The 10,575-nt window shown below is 40.5% G+C and overlaps 1 protein-coding gene across 13 annotated transcripts in view; it reads right to left on the bottom strand.

Annotated features, from left to right (window-relative positions):
* The window catches only part of LOC105678710 (cyclic nucleotide-gated channel alpha-3), a 159,970-nt gene that overhangs the window by 559 nt on the left and 148,836 nt on the right, over window positions 1–10,575 (bottom strand). For 9 of the 13 annotated variants that reach the window (XR_010888386.1, XR_010888389.1, XR_010888388.1 and 6 more), the window contains 3 exons: window positions 9,759–9,926; window positions 3,530–3,856; window positions 91–445 (listed from right to left, as the gene is read on the bottom strand). Coding sequence is in view for 1 of the 13 variants with exons in the window: in XM_067348954.1 (XP_067205055.1) it covers window positions 168–445; window positions 3,530–3,856; window positions 9,759–9,926 (773 nt within the window). In the remaining 12 variants the exon portion in view is untranslated. Of the gene's footprint in view, window position 1; window positions 446–3,529; window positions 3,857–9,758; window positions 9,927–10,575 lie in introns of those variants that run through there. The other 4 variants (XR_010888390.1, XR_010888392.1, XM_067348954.1 and 1 more) reach the window with 3 other exon arrangements.

Genomic DNA, 10,575 nt, shown 5'->3' with positions numbered 1-10,575 from the left:
AAGTGCTCTGTGATAGAATCACAGGCGACTCGACGTTTTCAAATGCCAAATAAATTCGATTAATAATAAGCAAATATTTCGTTGGATTACCTGGTAGCGGCTTCGACAAGGTAGTGACGTATTCGCTCGATCTTGGTCTTGCCGCGCTCTCGCGGCATTGTTTCTCGTTAAATAATGCTTTCCCGGTTTCTCTCATTGTTGTCCTCGACGCTCGAGGTCGAGCTTGCGCCACAGATCTGCATCTCGATTTCGGCCAACCGGTGTTCGACCTCCCATTGCTGCTGGTTCAGCTTGACGCTCATCGCCGCGTTTTCGCTTTCCAGGCATTTCAGACGCTCACGGAGGCGCTGAATTTCCGATAGCAGAGCGGCCGAGCCTTCGTGCGTGCCGAACAGAGGTGTTGTGCCCTCGCTCACCAGCTGCGTCATACTGTTGCAGGTCAGGCCTGAAAAGAGACAACGGGTCGATGTAGAGAGTGTTTATATTTCTCCCATATTATATTTATCTTTAATTCTTATAATACAAATTATAAAAAAAATATATATTATTATTTTAAATAAGATTTGAACTTTACCTTCTAGCTCTTTGTTGGCACGAAAAATGAATAAATTAAAGATATTAATAATATTGCAACATATTTGTTCCAATAAAAGTAATTAACATAAAACGTAGAAAAAGTATCGAAAAAAAATTTGAAGTAAAAAAAAAAGATCTTCATCATTATTTATATTATTTATATATTATCTTATACGTTACCAATTACATTTAATAATAATTTAATGAATAGTAATAAAAAAAAGCGAAGAGCGAACAAGCAAGCGGATGAATGCCTGATATAAATTCGTGAGATTATTGCAGTTGATACATTCCCCTATCTTCTGGCTAATATGGCGATCGCGTTTCAATAGGCAATAATTAACGCGAGATACGGACTGCCGTCTATTGGTCCATTGCTATAACACAAGTGCGCGCAATTACCGATCGTTGAAAGTTACATGAGGGTAGAAAGAGGAAACACAAACGTATACCGCGCGGTAACATAATCGGCGCGCGAGAGGCAAATCCCCGACGGATCGCTCGGGTCTTTGTGATTCGTTGATGTTGATTAATGCGCGCGATTAGTATTTCTGTCTGGCAACGGCGCCACTCACGCGCTAATAGAATTCGCATATAAGATGAGCCGCCTCGCACGACATCGGGAGGAGATGATACAACGTGTAAATTAGTATTCGCAAACGGCTAATTAATTTACGAATTGCCGGGTGCGTCTCACATTCCAGCTATTCAGAGAGATCCGAGTATTGTCTGCTGTCTCGAGGGACTCGTCTTGATCGTGTCGCTTCTCACATTAACACTTGAACTGGCCGGGGTATCCGAGTCATTCAGAGGTATGGGTTGCCGCGTCACGCGTCGCGTGATATTTTATCGCGACATTTTGTCAGTTGAATCACTATCGACTCGTATCTATCTGTATATTCGTGTTTGATTCGTTATCGCCAGCAGCAAAATCTGTCACGGTTTAATCGAGCGATCGCGTTATGCCGCGACACGCCGCTCTAAACGGAAACGCTCGTTTACCGCGAAATTTTCAGCGTGCATGAGAAGGCGGGGATTTTATTTTCCGAACGACATATAAATGTCGGCAGAAACACGTTAAATCGTTATTACCTATCGTATCTATCGGGGTTAATGGTCGGCGCTATTTTATGAGTGGCGCCGAGCGTCGCGCGCGTCATTCATTATCCGCGCGCGATATTTCTGAATTTACTTTTTGTCGTTTTACAGCGCCGATAAAAGTGACCGTTCGCGTTATTCACGTCCGGTTGGATTTGATTTGTTATGAGATCCCCGCTTGCCGCGGAATTCTAATCCGATCTGGCGCGCCCGCCGACCGGTATGCATCGAATCGCTCGAAGGCGCAATAACTGGTCTTCCGGAAATGCACGCAAAGCCGCATAATTCCCAATCTTCCTCTTCATTAACAATGATAAACCACTAAAAACTTATTCAAATATCTCAAATCTGTCGGGATTGATAAATCGTGAATAACAACAAATAAAACTAACAGCGTCTTTGTCGGGAAATATTGCGAATGATGATAATTTTTACGCTACCGTAGAGAGAACCTACGACTTTGTCTCAATAATTCTTATTCCGAACACATTTTCCAGAGTTATCGCAAAACATTCCATTGAACGCAACGGCAATGATGCGGTTTATGATACAAAACATTATGTGGCCTTTCTAAAAATGCTTTTATGGAACGTGAAATATTGATGACCAGAAAGTGAGAGGCTACAAAGGTCCTAGTCTCTCCGTGTTCGCGCTTCACTTAATACAAGTCTTACAGTCCATAAGAAACTACAGTAGTGCGTCAGCAGTTTGCGCGGGCACAGCGTCGGGCACAGCGGGGGTTATCAGCGGATGATTTATATACCACCCTGTAATGCTATCGCGAAAGAATCACCGTAAGTTAGCGATCGGCAGTGCAGTTGAAATAAATCCGACGTGAAATTTGCACGGTACGCGGATAAAATAAATTTGTGATATTAAGTATGACTGGAATGGGATAAAATTACCATCGTTTTACGCGAGCGTTTTATCAACGATCGTAAAATACAATTTACATAATTATTCGGTGCGCTTCGAGTACTTATAGAAATATCTCTGCAGCATTTTCATAAACTGTCATGTCGAGTCCACTTCAACACGGAATTTAACGATGAATTTCCCAATAGATGCGTTTATTTATTTTAGTTTTCACACCGCTGCAATATTTTCGGTTTATTTTGCAATATAAGCATGAAACTACATTTTATTTTTCACGGCGAGCATTATATTCATTTTTATTATTATAAATTAACGATTCCATTACTTTAATAATTAATGATGAAAATTTATATCAAGTACCTGCCGCTATCGATTTTTGAGAGGTGACGCAATAGTTTATACGCTACTCACGGAGCTATAAGAGGATTAAATCACGGTATATGGTATAAATATATCAGACGTGAATCATGGCGTGTAATGGTACAATAAATGACAAATTTGCTCGAAATGCAAAATTAAATTTTAATTTAATTATATTTCAAAACTCAATATATTTATCAAGTGCAACGCAGTCGAAAAATAACACAAAAAACACTCTGTATGATATATAATTAATTTCATTAAAAATTTACAACATATTTATTTTCCAGCAGCTACTTCGGAATTTAATCACAATTTTATTTAACAGTTTAAATTTAAACCAAATTAAAGTCAGATAATTCAACATTTAAATTATATAAATTAAAATCAAATAAAATGTTCCATTTCCTTTTCCTCTCGATTTTTATTTTTTGCAAAATTCGCTACATTAAATTAGCCTATTAGTTTTAATGAATTGAGCAAATTGAATTAGCGCAAATATTTTAATTGAAAGATTCAATTTGGAGCGTGCGTTTTCAGAATGTCATACGCTGTACATTTATACCATGTTCGCGGTTGTTTCTAGCAATGATGAAGAGGGATCGCGCAAACAACTTACCGGAGTGGGTGGACTGCCTTCCGGTAGAGGCTTGTGTGGCGGCCGATTGCGGCACTCTGGCCGTCTGATCCTCGCTGCTGGGCCCGCTGCTGGCCGCGCTTATCGGGCTCTCCGCACCCCTACGCATGTTGTTCGCGTCGGCCAGGGTCCCCGCGGTCGGCAAGTGGCGCGCCGTCACCGGGCTCGGGCTCGGCGAGAACAACGAGGCGGCCGTCGAGTACGCGTGAGTGGCCCTGAGGTCGACCGGTGATATCCACATTTCCTCCAGTGGTATGCGACCTCGCGATTCCACCAGGCCGGGTGTGCTCTGGCACCTGCCCATAGCAGCTGGAAATACGCACCCCACCTTCTAGTAGCTGTCTATAGCGACGGTACGCGATGACATTCTTTGCCGTCGTCAGGCTCATCGAGTGGAATTCAGTGGGGGATGTCGATTTTTGATAATAATATTATTTTGTTTATTCGCACAGAAAGATTTATATTTGGTATGTTTTAAGATTAATTTGTATTTATGACGGAGCGCGTTATTTTGGCTTGTGTTAACCTATCGATAACATCCCGGTATAATAGTTCATTTCTACTTTTTCATTAAATATAATTCATTGTGATAATAAAAATCGAAAAAATTTAGATTGCCCGCAAAAAGTTAAGTATTTCTCTATTTTCTTTCACTCTTTTGCATTACACAAGTTATATTAATTATACTAAAATTAAATAGAAAGAATATTCTAGAAAAATTTTTTTAAGTTATCCTTATATACGAAGAGAAAGAGACAAAGAGAAAGAAAGAATGAGCTGCAATAGGCAAGAAATGGAAATGTGTAACTTTATTAAAAGAAACCAAGAGAAATATTTAATTTCGTTTTCGGCAGTTTGTTTTGCATACGGAAAAATACACGGCAAAATAATTAATAATTTCGTCAATATTAATTAACACAAAATATGTTTCCGCGTTTTATTCACGAGTAACGCTTTATCTTCGATAAAATCAGCACGGATGTATTTTCAAGATCGTATAACTCGCGCAAAACAGGAAATAGCGGGAGCGGGAGAGACGCGTTTTCATCTGTATCACCATCGTTTTTTCTATTTTGTTGGAAACGAAACACCGCCGCGTGCGTGAACAGCTCAATCGGAGTCGTCAAAATTTTCGAAATACGGTGAAACAACGAGCTGGCCATTTATTTAGGATATATCACTCATTCGCGATGCAAGTTATCCATGCATTGCGGCATCGTGTTTACGCACGTCCTGCTCGATACGATCTGTACGTGCTCTCGAATTTCCGCTTTTGGGGCGCGTTGACATTTAACCGACGTCGCCAGTATTCAGTGACATCAATAGCGCGCTATTTCGCTTTGACGCGTATCCTTCGATCGCTGCGCGAAATGTGTGATTCCTCACGGCTCGTTACGGGCTTCCGCCTTTGCGACAATGTCGTTCGCCCGGCAAAGACGCATCGATCGCGTCGGGTCCTCGATTACAGCTTAATGATCTCTGTTCGCTTATGCAAAATCGATTAAAGCGTGCCTGCGCGTTAGGAAACACGATGCAAAGTTGTGAATTATGCAAACAAGGATATTTTAAGAGTATATTTATATTTTACGTAAATATCTCATCATTAGGTTTTAATAATACGCGATGACTACACAACGCTGGCTGCCGAGTACAACAGCTGATTATTATGTAGGACGTGTGGGCTCGGGCCGGTTAAATTAATCCTTTTGTAATTAAAATGACCTTTAAATATCACGATATCACACAGGGTAAATCGCGGCTCAAAAAGCTAATAGTCGACACGTCAAAAAAAATTGTTATCTTTATGTTGCACGACGCGCGATTCTTTCAAGTTATTTAAGTTCGAAGTCTGATATAAGTATAACTTGCACGTTGACGTAGGAGCACTCTCTGCAAACAGTTTCACTTTCGAAAGACCTTTCTTCATACTGCAATTCGCCAAGTACCGTACTTCTTTTTACTTCGTGCTTTTAAACTTGTAATGTTATTATGATATCTTCTTTTCGCATCTTTTTTACAACTTTTTTTCCAACGTAATACGTTGCACCAATACTGACGGCGGATCAGTAAGCCGGATTTCGCTGTTGGCATATGTGCAAACTTCCTCCTCTTCCGTAACTGGTCGGCCGTAACTCACGTTACGCATTACGTTTATTACAGCGACCTAATTTTCCCATACATCATCCCGTAGCTACGTAAAAGTAACGTCGGCAGCGCGAAGGGACGAGTGAAAGTCCATCGTTCTCATCGTGATGAATGGATCGAAAAGTTTACAAACGAAATAAGTTTCCGTAACGCATAGTAAGAGGATTATTGGAAAATGTTACGATGGACCGGTGATTGTATTTTCAAAAGTGGAGCGACGTCCCTTTAAGGAAATACTTGAGCTTTCCATCTTGGGGGATATCTCGTTCCATTCGGTATCATCTTTGTAGCTTCTAGAATTCGGTATATTATTCGGTGAATTATATCTTTCCTTCTGCTATATTAATTAAGAAAGAAAATAACGAAAAAATTAAATTTTAATATTAATATTTCTTCAGAAAATAATTTGTTGAAAATACCAGATTTTGAAATTTTGAAATCTTTTCGCATTTTAATGTTCCGACTATTTTTTCCATGTCTGCGTCTCACGCTTTTCTTTCTCCTTTCATGTTTTAAAAAAGAAATAGCCTCTCTAACTTCTCGTTGAGAATGCATGGTCAGATATTCTCTCTCATCTTTCTTAGTTTGTCCTCTGGTATTTGCGGTCGAAAGGACACGTTCAGTAGTTCCGGAACCTCTGTATATCCACACATGTTTTGTCGGAAAATGGAAAGAGGATTCGGAGAATCTTCGAGCTACGGACACGTCGATCCGCAGACCGAACTTGATCCGCTGTGCTGCGATATTCTGACCGTCGCTTTCGCGTATTTCGGATCAACGAGACGCCCGGAAGAAAAGAATCGCCGGATTTCCCCGTTAGCCATTTATCTCCATCAGCATCGACTTTCGCCGCCGAGTACTCGCCCCGGTTCATTCCTCGCGCTTTTACACGCGCACGGAATTGGGTCGTGAAAATATTTCGCATGTGGATGAGTGAATCTCAAAACGGAGATATCGAGATAGAGATACTCGCAGTCGTATATTTAGCGTTAAACGCGACCGTCTAATTTCCATCTTGCATTTACCTTGCGTGCGCTCCCTGCATTAGGCAAATGAAATGTATGAGGGAAACATACAAAACAGTGGCGGTAAATTTGCGGCATGCGTAATCAAAGCGGTACAGTTTCCGCATAAAAAATATTGCGTTAATTTGCAAATATGCGAGAAATGAGCAGTTTTCGAAATAAGTTCAACAGAAATGTGAATATGCGCATAAATATTATACATTTTAATTTTCTTCGCAATACGTTTTACGAATTAATTTTTTTCTTTTAATTCGCACTAAAATTCTCCATTTCATGGCTTTTAAGTTAAAAATTGAAGAAAGAGAAAATGAAAGAGACTCGTTGGTATGAAAGAATACTATTATCAAGATTAATTGAAAGCGCACTGAAAGTTTTTCGTGCCACTTTGAAATATATCTTTTAAACGCTTGACCAAAGTTCAAGGACCGAAAATCGTCAAAGACATTAACGTGGGAATATTGACGATCGCGAGCGGTAACTGAAAAGACTCAGCGAAGCGGGGACGTGATTTCGTTGCGGTTGGTTCAAAAGATTTTCGTCAGCGCGCGCTGGTAATAGGCGCGGCGAGGAGAGCTGAGGAGTTTAATTAATTAATCCGGAACTTCACGGCGCGCGCAAAGCAGCCACCTCTTGGCTCGCCCTGTGGTATAAGGCGGCGAAGTTCGCCGTAGTACGCACGAAACTTTCGAGTACGACGTCGTCACGGAACTGCGGTAAACATAATATAGTCGCTTATCCCTCGGCAGCTTCGAATTCCCGCCCGCGAAAGAAAAATAAAATTGTTTTCCGCAGTAGAGTTGAACGGAGTTGAATTTTATCTGCACCCGCGGCAGCGAGGTTCAAACTATTTCCCTTTGTGGAAGATGGAACGTCGGTTTTGCGCCGGCAATCTTCAAATAATATTAAGAAAATAAGATATATTTAATACGGATAATCGAAATACTCGCGCATTTTATCCAGCTACAAAGTAAATTTATAATTAAGTTTAGTCAACAGTGGAAACGATAGAAGATTTAAAAACGGTTTGCGCCGTGTCGTTTGTCACCTAACGACATTTATCTTTTTCAGTTAATATGCCTTTTTTCAGAAATGTTGTTTATTTCTTGCAAATGTTCTACTAAAGCTACGCCTGCGAAAGCTGACTTTTCATACGTGACATTGCACTTGCGTTGAACGCTCGTTACGTCTGCGGAAAGAATGAGAAAAGATTATGCAGGGAGAAAAGTAGAAAAACATCGCGAGTATTTTTCCAGCAAAAATTGCGGTCGAAAAGAATGTTTTGAATGACGGCTTTTTAGAAATAAAAGACGAGCAATGAGAGAGATTTTGATAGCATATAGCCCTCGAGGCAGTCGACTCGTAGTCTACACGTTTTTTTTTTAGGCAGCACGTATTTTACCACAGTCGTCGCAGGACCCGAAAGAGATGAAAATAAAGGACGGAAAAGCTGCCGTTTTATTAATCTTAGCGCTATTTCTTGTCCACAATAAAATTAGAATTTACGAAGTGAAAAGTGGAAAAATTTATATCGACTGAATAAGTTAATGAGAAATTAATTCAAATTCTTCTTGAAGAAACTCCAGTAGAAGTTAATCGATAAATAAGAAGTTTGTCAAACTTGTTAAACTATAGTTCTATCTTTATTGAAAGGTGGAAATGTTCTTTGAAGTGCAGAAATATTTTTCGAAGATTGATTCTCTTGCAGCTGGAAATTTTACTTGGAGCAAAGTTTGACTGTAAATCCTGATAAAGTATTCGTAGCTAAGTTTCGATTGTATCGGACATAGTTGAATCGATGACGGCAGAAAAAGCACACAGCACATAAATATAATAAAAATAAAATTTGTTAGTTATTTAATTTCATTGAATACGAATGTAAATTTTTCGCCTAAATTAAAATGACGATATTAAGTACTTGACGTGTAAAAAATTATTCGGTTATAATGTTATAATCAATAAAATTTCATATTTAACAAAATTTAATGATCCTTGAGACTCGTGGCTCCTTTTGCAAGCATCAATCCAATTAAATTTGAAACAAGTTTCATAATAACGACTCTGCTCTATTGCAAACGTCAAATTTGCAGCTTGTCTTCCCGGAACTATTACGCGAGAATGCGACACAATGTATCCGCTTCAAAGACATCTTTAATGACTATCGCTATACAAGACCGAGAGCGTTTCCAGGTCGATTAATTCGTTAATACACTGTTCCAGCAACGAGCATATCTTGATGGAATCTCCCGTTCTCGGTTCCGGTTCAAAGTTCCCCGAATGGCATCCGCGCCCCGAAGAACTTACCTTGCCGAGGGCGCGTAAACTTCCGCGCGTCTAGCTATTTTAACGATGATAACGAGGAAAGTTTCAGAAGGCATTCGTGGCGTTTCGGTTGCGCGCCAAGCTACTCGTAGCACGCGACGCGCGCCTAGACTCGAATTCGAGTCTGTTCCGCGCTTCGAAGACAAGTGAATTGAAAAGCAGTTTTCAGCGTATTTCCGACGTGATGTATTTCGCGGATGCGACGTCACACATACACATACACACACACTTACGAGTTATCTTGAAATCATTCGCGAAACATGCTTTACATACAAGAGAAGTGAGCAGAATTGCAAGTGGACGCAAAAGTTTTGTCTCCGACATTTTCAGAGCAGCAAATTAACATATTTGTTTTTGTTACGATTTCACTAAATAAAACAAAGGCTGAAACAATGTCGGTGCGAGCTAATCAACAATTAGCTATTCAAAATAGCTAAAAAAATTTTATCAATTTAACTTTGCTAAATAAGTGATTCATCGTTTTTGGATGTAAAAATCAGTGAATTTTATCAGAGATATTTTTAAAAGCTTCCTTAATGTTTAGTTTTAAAAATTTCCAAGCTGTAATCCTCGCTTGACAAAGTTTGCGCCGATCGAAGGGCGCTGCGACCCGTCGATTCTGCTCTATTTATTCAGCGCTGTTAGAGAAATATGATAGCTGTTTGTATATACTTGCGCAAGCGGAAAAGCGAGCGAAGACAAAACAGAACTTGTCGACTCACCTTTCTCCAGAGGAGCTCTCTTGTACTTCTCCAGCCTCTTGACTGCGATGGCTTCCAGGCGTACTCTGGCGGCCGGATATTCCTTGAGCACGTCCCACATGTCCTTCTTGCTGAGGACGAAGAGGTCCGAGTAGCCGACCGAGCGCACGCTGGCTGTTCGCCGGTTACCTGCGTCGATGTAGCCATTTATTGGTTATCGGGATGCATCAAGCTTTCTTATGTAACCGCGCGTAAGATCGATTTGCGTCGATCTACGTTCGACGTTCGTGTAATTCACAATAGGAGATTCACTTTCGCCCGAAAAGTGCAACACGGATATACACGGTGATTCTGAATGCACGCTCGACACGTTCATCCGCGATTTTTCCTACAATTTCGTATGTTTTTCTATCGCTTTAGTACCCGCGCAAGCATGAAACTTTGATTAATCGAATCCATGACGGTTCAGTAATTCCATTTTAATCGATCCCCGGGTCGTTAGCTCGTTTCCGACTTTTTAACGGAGGCGTTTAAACGTCCGGCGTTTGCTAGCTGATAGATTGATTTACGATAATGGCAAGAATTAATTGTTTTGCACGATTTACTGTCTTTATTTGTTTGCGCGAGTGTTTTTCCGCGCGTAGCCGTGCGGCGTTGCGCGGAATGTAGTTTTTAGCCCGCCGATAGAAACACACTTTAAGCGCGGCGTTTGTAAACTACGCTAATGAAATAATTTGCCGAATGCGGTAATGGCGCAGCTGACGCCGATGTTTACAACGTTAATTGGTGTCAACGGCATTTTACGTGTAAAAGAACATAATTAACAAAGTAACGAAAG

Source organism: Linepithema humile, chromosome 2 (assembly GCF_040581485.1).
Source record: "Linepithema humile isolate Giens D197 chromosome 2, Lhum_UNIL_v1.0, whole genome shotgun sequence".
Classification (NCBI taxonomy): Eukaryota; Metazoa; Arthropoda; class Insecta; order Hymenoptera; family Formicidae; genus Linepithema; species Linepithema humile.
The sequence above is the reverse complement of the archived record's forward strand: the minus strand, read 5'-3'. Positions and strand labels throughout refer to the sequence as shown.